At 43.5% G+C, this 13,726-nt stretch overlaps 1 protein-coding gene across 1 annotated transcript; it reads right to left on the reverse strand.

Annotated features, from left to right (window-relative positions):
- Window positions 1-419: 419 nt before the first annotated feature.
- Window positions 420-10,408, reverse strand: LOC123036246 (matrix Gla protein-like). Its single transcript, XM_044455345.1, has 5 exons — window positions 10,340-10,408; window positions 5,483-5,611; window positions 4,281-4,316; window positions 1,802-1,883; window positions 420-802 (listed from the first exon to the last, which is right to left on the reverse strand). The coding sequence occupies exons 2-5, from the start codon at window positions 5,541-5,543 to the stop codon at window positions 664-666; spliced, it is 318 nt and encodes a 105-aa protein (XP_044311280.1). The 5' UTR covers window positions 5,544-5,611; window positions 10,340-10,408; the 3' UTR covers window positions 420-663.
- Between the last annotated feature and the right edge of the window lie 3,318 nt (window positions 10,409-13,726).

Genomic DNA, 13,726 nt, shown 5'->3' on the forward strand with positions numbered 1-13,726 from the left:
TCTGGGTTGTTGCAACTTGAATTGATTATTCTGTGTCCTACACTCTGGCATTAGCAAGAATGTACTGCCAAGAATATACATTATGTACTGCCTTGTCCCATTGTGCGCACACTAAACACATTGTAGAATATACCCAAGTCTTTAGTACATTGCCAAATCAACCCCATGGACCAGATTACTAACACGTGTGAGAACTCTGAGTATAGTCCCTAGATTTCATAAGGTTGGAAGAGACTAGTTATACTTACAGGATTTAAGTCAGGCAGACCTAACTTGCCCTGTTGATTTCAATAGGCTTACCCTAAGCATCACTAGATCAAGATCAAATCTGAACTATTTGGATAGATTTTTTTTCCAGTATTGGGATAGATTTTTGCTTAGCAGACACACAGGAGTGACCCAAAGAAAACTCTTACATAATGAACAAAAAGTATCAAACCAGCCATTTATTTTGTAATAAACACCCACATCCTTCTCTGCCCAGCCACCACTACATCAGCTTTGTGCTAATTAACACCAAATCTAGGAATCATTGTCTACAGAAGAATGAAGCAGCAGATGGAATAACATACAGTTTACAAGCAACAATGCATTGCAAAGGTGTCATCTTTGCAGATACAGAGCCCTGGCTCCAGGCACTGGGCATGGTGATTCATGACCGCATTACTTGACCCGTCTCGACCCAAAGAAGCGTGAATAGGCAGCAGGGTAGCCGTGGCGCATGGCGTAATGCTCACAGAGTTCGTAATCTTCGCACCTCTCCCGCTGACGTTCTTGGGGGCTCTTGTTGCGCTCTCTGATCCTGCCCACACAAGCAGGAGGAGAAGCGGAGTGGGGAAGAAGAGAGAGAGAAGACAGTTGTGACTTGTTTCTGGATCCACTTTTCTATCTGTATGAGGTGCTGATAGGCCTGATTCTTGTCAAAGATACAGAAAGTCTTTGCAGAGCCTTTTCAGGCAGTTAAAACAAATGCTGCAGTGGGCTCATATGGATAGTGCCTATGACCATAAGGTGATAACCCCATTGTGTGTAGACTCTACCCCTTAAAAGTGAACATGTGAACAGGCCTAAGTAGCGGCATAAAGTGGAAAAGCTGTATGCGATGGTGAGATATAAACATCTAAAACCCTTTTATTCTTCCAATATTTTAATTGTTGAAATTTTATTGTTATTTTATATTTTATGAAAGCACTGTGGCTCATGTAATTATTTAATCATTTTATTTTTCTATTCTTATTGTTTTTATATTTTACTTTAATTGTTATTGTTGAATATCTTTTATGGAGTATTCTTGTTGTTGTAATTTGCTTTTGTTTGCCATTGATATGTTGAGTTATTGTTATAATTTAATTTTGTAAACTGTCCAGAGAGCCATCAGGCTAATAGGAACAGTATAGAAATCTTTTAAATAAATAAATGGGGGTTCTGGAGCAACTCCATGGAGACTCTAATAGAGACCACTGATCTCACCAGCACCTCTGCCAATCAGCCATTTAAAGTAGTTCCCAACATTTTTTCTTGGCTCACAGTGGATATTGAGCTGTGACTATAGAAAGTTCTGACCCTTGGGTACCAGCACAATCTTCCCCAGTCCAGGGCCTTGAGAAGTGCTGGATTACAACTTCCATCATGCCCATTCGCCACAATGGGGGATTGGCTGGGAGAGAAACCATTGCCTCAAGCACCCTTCATCCAAGTGGTACCCTCCAGATGTGCTGGAGAGCAACCCCCACAGTCCCCCATCACTGAGACAGCCCCTCTGCACTCAGTGTGCATAATCCTGAATATGAAGGGGAAGTACCTTTCCAGCATATAGGGATTCCTCCTGTGCTCAGGCTCAGTGTTCATGAAGATGTTGGCATGCCTTCTGCTAATGAAAGGACCTGTTGGGGAACAAGGTTTGTAATTACTGTGTGGCTGAGCAAGTTTATGCAAAAAAACCAACTCCAAAAATCCAGCTGTGGGTTTGAGGCTCAGCACCCCAGTGTAGACAATCCTGAATCTGATGGACCATACATTTAACATGATATAATATAGAATTTCTGTGTTCCTATAATGTCTCTCCTCCAGATAGGCCTGTGTATGAATTTTAATGGGATGAACAGGTGGGTTTTTTTTAAAGGACATTGAACGAAAGTACATTGGATAAGCCTTCCGCTGACACATACCATCCACGGAGTCTGATGAAGCCTGGCCATGAGCCCTTCAGACATTACTTGCACAAAGGGATTCTATACTATGAACACACTGCTATGCCTGCCTTCTGCATGAGGCCCAGCACTGTGCCTCCCACCCCAGACTCTCCACAACTGTGCAGGCATCTGCGGGAATGAAACCTACATATGATCAGCTGTTCACACACAGGCTCCCTCCCACAAAACCTCTATGCCAGTGTGCAAACTTCTAGGGAGCAGGTATCAGGGGATGCTGGAGCCAGAGCCATCAAGATTGTCCCACAGCGAAGTACGAAGCCATCTTCATGTGATGCCATCTGGATGAAATTTAGTTGGTTTCTGCAAGAAGTCCGCAGCAAAGATAATAGAAGAGAGGGGCAATAGTGAAGGTGGAAAGTAGACCGGTAGGTAATCCTGAAAAGTGGGATGACCCACTCTGATCAGTCCTCCACACCAGGTGAGACAACAGCTCACAACAGAAAGCTTTGCACTGCTATTGCAATGGAACACCTTAAGAAATCGGATCACAGTGGGAAAAGCAGATCAGTGCAATGCTTGGGGAAAGCTATGATCAAGATTCTCTGGGGGGAAAACGTATTGATGCTGAAAGCAGGGAAAACTGGTATGAATATACTCTATGTTCTTTTAGTTAGGCCTTCCACATCCTGGAGTTCTCAAGATGTATGGATTATAACCCTCCTCCTCATCCATCCATCATCCATCCGGCTTGGTCATGCTGGTTGAGGACAAGGTGGTCTGCACATCTAGAGGGTGCCCAGTCTGCCCTAATTCAAATACTTGAAAAATTAGAAATGGCTTCTGGGTGCCACACCTCGTCTACAGGGGACTTTTGCCCTGTAGTTTCAATTAATGCTACATGACATTATTTCTTTTGGTGTCACCATCCTATACTTTAGCCATCTGTAGAATTAAAAATAAGTTCTCTAATATTTTCCACAGTCAAGATTGTCTTGTATTACATCTTTCCTGTCCTAAACATTTATCAACACCTGTGTGTGTTTAATATACTCATACTGGTTCACTGCTGGCCAAGATACACACAGGTTAGACTGCTATGTTTTGCTTTTTCAATAAATCCATGCGTTCAGTATGTGAAACACTAGTTTGTGTTTTTCTCCACAATTTTCCAGCTTCAGTGAAATATTTCTGGTATTTAGAACACTTAAGAAATAAAATCCATCATCGAGAATGCTTTCTAGTACCACAGCAAGTTACTCACTTGTCATACTGAAATTTTTTGTACCTGTTCTAAAATGACTTCGGGGTTCAGCTGTATTTGTGATTGTGCCTTCTCCTATTGGTCTTCAACTGATAGGTGAAGACCCTTAGCTGGGTAGGTCTAAGGTGGCATTGCCACCATATTGTTATGTTATGTTTTGTTTAGGACATATTTGTATAAAATGAATGGCCAGATTAACACAACCACTGCAGCCAAAATCCAGCAGCTCAGGGCTGAATTTTGATGGCAAACTTCAACAGAGGCAGTTGCATTCAAGCTAAATTGCCATTTAAGCCTCTGTTTTGGTTTGCCAGTGAAAAAGAAGTGAAGGCTACCTGCAGCATCTTCCACTGTTAATAGTATCCCTCATTTCACCTGACGCTCTGGTGAACAGAGAACTTATGTCGCTTAGTTTACTTTTTCTTCCTACCATGCTTTCCTCTGATGGTTGCCTTCACTTTTTCAATTCTTAGCTAGTTCTCTCAGTGCAGTTTCTCCAAGCTGAAGTACCAGTGCCTGTCCTTATGCAGTGCAGAACGAATAGCAGTGGTACATGGCGAATGTTTGGCTCCTGCAAGGCATCACAAACCTGGACAGTATAGCATAGAATGAACAGGCCATGCCAAAAGAGAGCCAGGGACCTGTGTACAACCTGCCTTGACAGATGGAAGAGAAGCAGGTTGTGGTGAAGCACTTCTTACTTTTTATTTTACAGGTGGGGGTGAATGTTTCACATTCAGTATGTTCATACTGAAACTGTTCTTTTTAAAGTGGCTTAGCAACACAATTTGAGTTCCCAACAGAAGCTAAAAGGTGAATCTCAAGTATCTCAGTAAGTCAGAGAACAGATCATATTTGTATCTTACTTGCAAATTCATGTGATTCAATACTTTCATGGGACTCTGTGGGAGAAAACAGACAAAAGTAACTCATATTTGTTATCCAAACAGAAAGGAAGAAGAATGAAAAATACAAGAAAAGCCTGGGTGAGGCCAAATGTCTGTCTAGTCCAGAACTCTGTCTCCAAAAGGAATTAATTAGATGGCCCTGGTCAGTTGACTACTAGGGCAAGATGAGGATAGCAGTTCACTGCTGTTTGTTCCCAGTATCAGAAGCATTCTGCCCCTGCACATGGGCAAGCCATTCTAAGGTTTTCTGGGTATTGGACAATGGAAGACATTGCACCTCCACAAATGCAACTACCCCTTCTAAAAGCCACATATGCTGGCGGCTGTCATAATGCCATAAAGATAGATAAAATTGAAGAGTCAGTTTAATGGGGAAACAGAGAAAGAATACTATGATCTTTATGACATTGGAGACAGAAGAACTAACCCTAGCCACATCCAAACCATTATTCATAGCTTGCCTAAGAATACATTTAGGAAGAGCAATCCATATAATTAAAGGGTGCAAATCTTGCCTCGGACACTGCAGTTAAAGGCACCTGATGGAAATGCTATCTAATCAGATGCCAGAGAAATTGCTTCCCAACCTCCAGAGAGGAACCTCCCTCCCCCTCAAGCCATTGGCCAGCCATCCCTGACTCTTTGAGAACAAGCAGGTGTATTCTTCTGTACCCCAGTGGACCATTCATGGAATATCACCAGATTAAAATTCATCAGCTCTGTCCAACTTAGAACCTAGTAGTCTTTCATCACAATGGAAATCCCATGGACACTCTCATTAAGAAAGCAGTATGCATTGAATACATCTTGAAAATGTGTGCCTGAAAATTTTCCAAGCTAACAGTGGTAAATTGTTCTCTTCCAAGATAGAAAACTTGACTGACCTTTCTCCAGCCCCTGTGTTTTTATTTAAGATAAAGAATGGGAGGTTAAACATTTAAGAACAGAATGGTTTGTGTCAAGACATACAACAAAAGCCAAACGGGCTTTGCTGGAGAGCTCAAACTGAGCACAGGGCAGGAAGCAGAGAAAACTGGAATACTGGCAAAAGGATGAAATACATGATAAAGAAGTGTCAAGAGAGAAGCTGAAAATCAGACAGAATGTGTTCAATGACAGATGATCATCCCACATTACTATCACTACAAGACATCACCTACCATAGCAAAAGGCCGCCATCATCAGCACAGCCAGGAGAGCAAGAATGATGAGGGTCCGCATCGTCTCTCTTATTCAGTGTCAGTCTTATTCTCGGTTTCCACTGACACCAGCAGAAGTCTCTAGGCAAGCTGCAAAGTTTAGCAGTGGAGTGTTTATTATGAAAGCAGAATCTGGGAGGCGAAAGAGTGAGAAGAAGGGGGGCTGACAAAGGTAGGGACTGCCTGGTACTTGCCCTCTAGGAGATGGTTACAAACACCTTCTATTAGGGAGTTTAACCAGCCCTTGGGGGAGTGGGCATGTTTTCTTGCCCTCCCCTTCTGCAGAGGGAGGACTCCACAGTTCAAAACAGGGTGAGCTGTTAACTCTACAGGTTCAGAAATGTTGGAGTACAGGGGTGGAATTCCAGATATTAGCCAACACCCACAGGCAGACAGAACAGCCTTCTCCTAAATAGAAGCACTTTGTTTTCTAATTTATTTGCTGATTTTCCTGCCCTTGCCTCACTCAGTCTACCAGAGGGGCATGACTTGTGGTCCTCTAGGTATTAACGTGCTGCAACTCCATCAGCCTAAGACAGTGCAACCAGTGAAAAATCTTGATGGGAACTGGAGTCCAAGAATTTCTGGAGGACCACAAGAAACCTACCTATCTACAATCATACGCAGATCTGGTATGATGGTCTTTCATCACTTCCTCCAGATAGACTTCCTAGACATACCCCCTTACCCTGTGAAGATTTTGTTTCAAAATTTGTTTCGGCATTCACTTTTCTTCATACCCCTTTAAACCTCACCTGTCTGTTCACCTAGTACTACAGATTTGGATTCCATTATAACCAATCATTTGAATTCTATGTATCCTAGGAATCCCACCCTGAACTGTCATCTGCTCCCAGAGGTGATAAACATCTGACTTACACCAGTGCAGACTGGAGGTGGGAAGGATGACAGAGGATTGAAAGCTTTTCCAAAAACTATCCATGCATCCACTTGGAAAAGCAGATGCTTGGGAGAAGGGATCTAGTCTAGCCTTCTCCTCAGTGCGCTAGTTCTCTGCATGCAGAGATTCTTTTATAAGGAGGAACAGTCAATGTTGGAGGCAGCCACCTTCAGTCTGAACTTAGGTGGTACAGTCCAGACACAGGTGTACCTCCTTAGTGAGGGTAAAAATAGGCAGGAGGATTCTGTGTATGATTCCCCCATTCATGACTAAAATAGCGTGTGTGTGTGTGTGGGGGGGGTCTAAATTCTGTAATTAAAAGCTGCATGAAAGGCAAAGCAGTAGAATGTACCCCCAGTTTTCCTCCATTGCTGCAGGCATTTTTCTCTCCGCCTGCTTCCGGTATTGGAGACAAAGTGGACAAGGGCAGGAGGGCTCAAAGTGAAGAAACACAGGTAGGTAATGCTGGGTAGGGGGAGAGTTCAGTTCTTTCAGCTGTGAGTACATTTTCCTATAAAAAGGAACCATACACATGTGACAAACCGGCCTGTCATTGCCATTGCTTTGATTTTTGGCCTTACATTGTAAGACAATGCACACATGCACAGTACACACACGCGCACACACTTTCTTCTTATACGGTGTGTGCCTGTGTATCTGACAAGTGACAACATATCTGAAGGATCCGTAAGAGCTTATGCCCAGAGAACTGTGTTAGTTTCCCAAGTCCAGAAGACTTGCTGCTGTTTTTGCTGCACCAGACATAACACAGCTACTAGCTTGTAGCTGCAGGCTAAAAAGGATATGCCAATACGGCTGATATTTGCCCCTTCGACTGTATATAATGGCTCAAAACCTCTGAACTAACAAAGTTCAGGCCTGTAAACTGACAATGCAAATCTTATAATCAGAATAAATTGTGCTCACTCAGTTCCACTTCATTTATTCCAGTTGCAAAATGTGGAAGAATATAGAATCTGTTATTTAGACAGGAACTTAAAGGCAATCATGAGATATTAAGAGTAAATGGACAGGTTCACACATCATACTAAGCCACCCTGAAAATAAACTGTGCAGAACAACCCACACTGTGCCTGACAGACAATTGGGCTCACCATGACTTGTTTTCCCACTCTTTCCAGTTCAGTCGTCCAGCCAGTACCCCAATGTTCCCCATGGTACAACTCATCTTCTCTCCCACCTCACCATTCTGATTGCTACCCCTATTCAATCACAGATGCATAATGGGGGGTGTTCTTTCCTTGCCCCCTCAAAAAATTGTGCAGAGGTGTTTTATAGTTATGTTAAGATGATGATGATGACGATGATGGCATTTTGCAAGTGTACAAGTGCAGTCTTGTGGTTACCATAGTCACAAGAGCTACATCCTCATCACATCAAGAATAGATTCATAAATCCATTCTTAATGTTTTGTTACATTAACCGTACAGTGTGATGCATGTCTAGTTAGAGTGTCTATTCAATTCAATGAAACTTGCTCCCACTCCAGTGCACTGGATCCAGACCAGGATGGGCATGTTTTCATCCCATTAGTTTCAAGGGGCCCAAAGCATGACCAAGTTCACCTGGATCCTCTCTTATCTATATAGAGGACTACAGCTTAAATTTATCTGACCAAGACTCATCTAGGAGCGGAAATGATGGGCATGGAAGACAACTGGCATTTCTCTCTATAAACATTCCCCTAATACCAGACATGAGCTGAGAAGTGGCATAAGAGGAAAAACTATTAGGAATGCTGAATAAACCGCACTAGGATCAAGATCCCAAATTCCTAGAAGTGGAGGATAGAAGGAACATGCACACATTTGTCTATGTTGCCTAACAACTATTAAAATGCACTGAAGTAATGCGAGCTGTGGTTTCACTCAGACCACTTGAAAAGCCACTTGCAGAATAAGCCGACTGTTTACATGGAGCAGTTGTGAGCACCAAACCTGTCGAGAACTAGACAGCCTGAAAACCTTTGCTAGCCCATAAGCCTCTGCAGCCAGCCAGACAAATGGTACATGGATTGACTCAGTTCTTTCCAAGTCATGAGGTCGGGGCCTGGGGGAAGGTTAGCAAGATTTTTAATGTAATTTTTCTATGCTCCTGATGCATGGAGCAGCTCATGGAAGCAGCTGCATGACTGGAAAAAAGGGAAGGTGAAATGCACCAGGATTAAGCGGAACACTGTACTCTTTTGCAAAATGTTTTTCTAGAGAGGAATGTCCAACTCACGTTGGAATTTGTATGCCAGGAAATAATTTGCTCCAAACTCATAATCCATTTCCAAGTTCTCTGAGCATGTGGAGAGAAACTAAGAAAGCAGAAAGGAAAAGACAGTGCATAAGCAGTATCCCCATATGAATAAGAAGTTTCTTTTTCTCGGCACAAGTCCATTCCCTCTCAGTCATCAGCCTCATCTGAGTTTTAACTCTGCTTCTGTCTAAGATTTCTGTTTACCAGGAGGCTGAGCCAGAAATTATCTCTCTCCTTGTATGTAACCCCTGACATGAATTCTTCCAGGCTTGCACCAGCTTCCCTTCCACTCCTTGTTCCCCAGCTCCTCCTAGATGTTTTTAAACTGATCTCCTTTAAGATATTCACTTGCCTTGGAAAGGACTTGTTTATGATCCTCAGCATTCAGTTTCTATGAAAATCCCAGTGTGGGTTTTTTGGACTTACTGTATATCACAGTCACTCTGGCATCTGTGGGCCTCAATACTGCCAAGAGAAGACGACAGTGGTGAAAGAATGGAAGAAAACAGGAGTGGAGAAAAAGGCCTGGGGAAGGAGGGTAGAAGGCTGCAGGGACGCAGCTATGATGCTTTGTCAAAAAAGCAGAGCCCTGCTTGCTTTTGAAACAGCTGCTCTATCTTTGGCTTTCTCTCTGAGCACGCTGGGAGAAGGGCCAGTGGTCCATGCCTGCTCTGGCCAACTTCTTTGTCCTCAGTCCCTTGATTTGTTACATCTGTCGTGAGGGGAACTGCCAAAATTATGGAAGTGTGGATGGCCTTTTAAACACTGTGCTGCTATTCTAAACATTGTACCCACAAAATGCCTACATTTTCCAAGGGTAAACAAAGTGAGAGGTTAGTCGGGAGTTTGTTAATAGCCATTTCAGTGAAAGGCCTGGTTTTGCTCCATCCAGGTTTGCATCAAGATTTCACTCAACAGTCACAGGCAACATAAAGAAATGCTGACATTTCCAGATGTTCTCAGGGCAACTTCTGGAAGAATTGTGTTACTTGTTTACAATTGATAGATTTACAGAATTATTTGCCAAAAGTGCTGCTATGCTCAGTTTTGACCCAGAATTAATGAAAGGGAATGCCAGTTCCTTTCCACCAAAATTATTTGCCTGAGTACAAGCAGCTTGTCATGTTATTATTGCTGGGGGAACTGGTGGGGTGGGGGCATCATTCAGAGAATTGGAACATTCACCAGTATTTTTGAATGGCCTAAGCTGCACCCTTTGCCATAGGGGAAAAAGCGTATTGCAATATTTGCCAGTGTTCAGTTGGTTTAATTATAAGCAAGTTGTAAAAAGCTTATCATTGAGGCTAAACGTTTAGAATGGCCAAAAAATACAAATAAAAACAGTCAGGCTGCCTTATTTTACAATCTGAAAACCAGACCCTGAGTTCACTTACCCATATAATGCCCTTGTATCCTTTGTTCTTCCCCTGTATTAACCATTTCCCCTTCCATTATACCCACAACCCAGAACCTCATACTGACTGCTTATACACACTCAGTAAAGAATATCATCTTTGGGGGTTTGAAAAGGCAGCCCTGTGAATTTTGCCGTATGGATTTCATAAGAACGGCCCATCAGCACATCTCTCGCTCTCCTTTTCCATCTGCAATGCACTATTGCACAGACATTCGTAGGACCCCCACATACTCACCGTATGGGCTGTGCACAGGACCTTTCTGAAGTTGCAGGCTCTCTTCTCCCAGCGTCCCTGAAGTCTAAACTGGCAAAGAGGGGCCTTTTATTTACGATTACTGACCCCTCCCTTTCATGCATCCTTCTCCTCCTCCAGTCTGTCACCTCTTTCCTAAACATCGCCTTCCCTCACTCAGGAAATCAGAAACCTCAGGAAATTGAACTAGGAGAGAGAGGGGGAGTAAGAACGGACGGCAGTGGCTAATAGGGTCAAAGCCACATCTTGGGAGTAGTGTGTCTGTGCCTAAGCCATTAACCAGTAAGCACCCTGAATGGAGACCTTGAGAGCAGGAAGAGGCTTGAATGGAGGCTCTTTGTTGCCTGAAGTGATCTCCTCCTGCATCCCCATTCCCTCCTCCAGCAGCCCTGCCCCTGCCCCAACAGGACGCAGAGGCAAGAGCACATGCAAGGCAAAGGAGGAGTGAAAGCAACTGGACTTTTGCTTCCTGCCCACCTCTCACCGAGAAGTGCAGATCTTGAGGACAGATTCAGAGAACACAGAACAACATGCTTGAAATGAGTGGAAGCTTGGCATCAAAGAGAACTGGCTTCTAAATTAGTTGCAGATAAATGAATGTTTAAAGAAATCCATTACGTACATAGTGAATGTTTAAAGAAATCTATTACACGTGTAACAACAAAAGGAACAATCCTACTGCATAAACAAGTGCAACAGATTTGCTTCCCAGCAATGATTGTGCTTGCAAGCAAAATATCATTTCTTAAAAAAAAAAGAAAAAGAAAAAAAAAGCTTTCTCGCTTCTGGAAAGAGATTGCTCTCCATGCTTGAGGTACAGGACACCTGGCTCAATCACGTGCAGGTTCAGCTAGGGATAGTTTTCATCTAGCAAAATGTATGTATCAAATCAACAGGGTATGGCATTTGGCTTGGGTCTGTTGGTTCAATATAACAAATAATGAATTGTTTGAACCTCTCAAAGATTTAAGTCTATCAAGTCTCCTTTCATATGAGGCATCGCAGACAGCAGTGCCCTGCATTCCTCAGTGGGCACGACTGGGCACAGACACTCATCATATCTTGGTCAAAGGCTGGCACCTGTTCGAATGCTCAGAGTAATCATGGTTGGAAACCAGCTCAGTGGCCTGTACAGCCCAGGGCACTGCTCCACCACCATGATACCTGGCATAGGAGCCAGAGCAAGATGAATGACTAACAGCACTTTGCAAACCAGAGTCGCTCTGTCTCTGAACCTTTCCCAAGCCTCGGCTGCAAGTGCTTCCAGCTTGCACATTCCTGTTGTCTTGCGAAACACAAGTTTAGGGCCTAGAGACAATGTTTAGTTCCATGATGAGCATTGCGATGTCATAACATTTGGAAGCATAAGCACTCATTGCAACAGCCACCAAAGCCACATCCCCAAGAAGCATTCAAAATGCAGGAAGTGTCATATACATGTGCCTGTAATATGCTACAACAATATAGCATTGCTGGAACACTTCACCCCACCTCCCGCTATTGTAAGGATGCAGCTAAACTCCAAGGAAGCAGGAAGCCTGAGGTGGATGGCAGGTGACCTAATCTTCTAAGGTGTTTGATAACCCACTTACCTGGTTCTTTGACCATGTGGGCCCTGGCTACACTACACTGCTCCACTTCCCTACCACCATCATAGGAGCACCTATGATGTAAGTCCCCGAAGCTTTTTTTCCATTGGTACATCTCCTGCTGACACCTCTCCTGCTTCTTGGAGGGTGAATCTCGCATTCCCCCTGCTATAGGAGATGCAGGAGGAGAGTGGACACTATGATAAGAAGTAGCACTGAGCAGGAAGTATCATGGTTGCACATACTGTATCTTCTTTTCATTTAAAGGGAGTAGTGAGTGAGTGCATAGATAGAGCTTTCGGTTAGTTCCTGGAACCCTATTTATACTATGTAGGGTCCACCACCAAGGTGAAAGCATTCTTGGCATGCCTCTCCATTTCTTCAGGTTTTGACGTAAGAGCATTTGTAGCCTATTTCACAACATGGCTTTGACTATTGCTTTGTGAACCAGAGAGCTTCAGCTATTGGGCAGTTTAGAAATTAAATAAGCAAGCAAACAAAGAAACAAACAAACAAACACTGACACAGTTTCTTTGCAGGATTAATCTCTGTCATATAAGACAATCTATTGAACTCTGGGAACCTTTGCACTCTTTGCACACCACATGAATTGTTAATACTATTTGTTTCACCCATTGAGCCAGTAGTAGAGCAAACAGCATACAAGCATACACATTAAGCTTGAGGCCCATCTTGTTGCCAGGGCCCATTGCCCAAAAAGCTGGGCCTGTTACTGTAGGCAGTGCAGGTTTTACTCGTAGTTTTAAGTGTTCTCCACTTCTCTGATCCCCAGGTTTGGTTTCCTTTGGCTGGCAAAACTCTGGAGACCTGTGGCATCCCTATCATATCTGTTTATTTGTAAGCCTAGAAGGCAAACATATTGGGAGGAGTAGGGCTGCCCTAAGGCATTTTGCTGCCTGAGCTACAGCACCTTCTACATGCAGAAGCTGACCGGGATGGCCGTCGAAACTTACTTCAACAGGAACGATAGGAGAGCCTTCCCTCCTATACTGGAGGGCAGCTGGCTGAGTTAGGGGTAGAAGGCCAGCCGTGTGCCATGCATGGTTCCGCCCCCAATAGAGGTGATCACCCAGTCATGTGCAGGACAAACATCCGAGAGGGCGCTCACCACTGCTACCCCTCCCCTGGCATTTCCTCCTTCGAGTGGTTGCCCTCATCACATCAAACCGATCCTCATTCTTACCCTACAGGTAAATTGCCAGTTGAGTAAAACTGTTGCAGTTATTAGCTCCCATTAGCAAGCACTGATTATTCCTCTCCATTATTAAGCAAAACTTAACAAATGATGGTCTTGTAGCAGGCATAGCAACCTGCAGCATACCTAATTGCATACCATCGCCATTGGCGATATCTGGGCATTCATTTAGATATAAGGTTACTGTGCTGCAAATCATACTGGACAGTGTCTGTGCCAGATGGTGTTGTAACAATGCATGGGCATACACATCTCATAGAAAACTGAGAATTATGTACGAATTTACATGATTGAAGTATGTGAATTTGTGATCACCCAAATTCTTGCAAATATGTAGTGCAAGAAAATGACATAAAGCCAGCTGCCCAAGTAACCCAAGAGATGTTCCCATTATTCCAAAATGGCTTAATCCTGCTTTTCCCAACCTGGCACTCCTTAGGTCTTTTGGACTATGAAATCCCATCATCTCCAGCCAGATGAGCAATGCTGACTATGGATGATGAGAGTTACAGTCTAACGCATCCCACAGGCACAAGATCAGGGAAGGCCACAACAAACAATCTA

This window comes from Varanus komodoensis, unplaced genomic scaffold, assembly GCF_004798865.1.
Source record: "Varanus komodoensis strain SLA01 unplaced genomic scaffold, ASM479886v1 scaffold8, whole genome shotgun sequence".
NCBI lineage: Eukaryota > Metazoa > Chordata > Lepidosauria > Squamata > Varanidae > Varanus > Varanus komodoensis.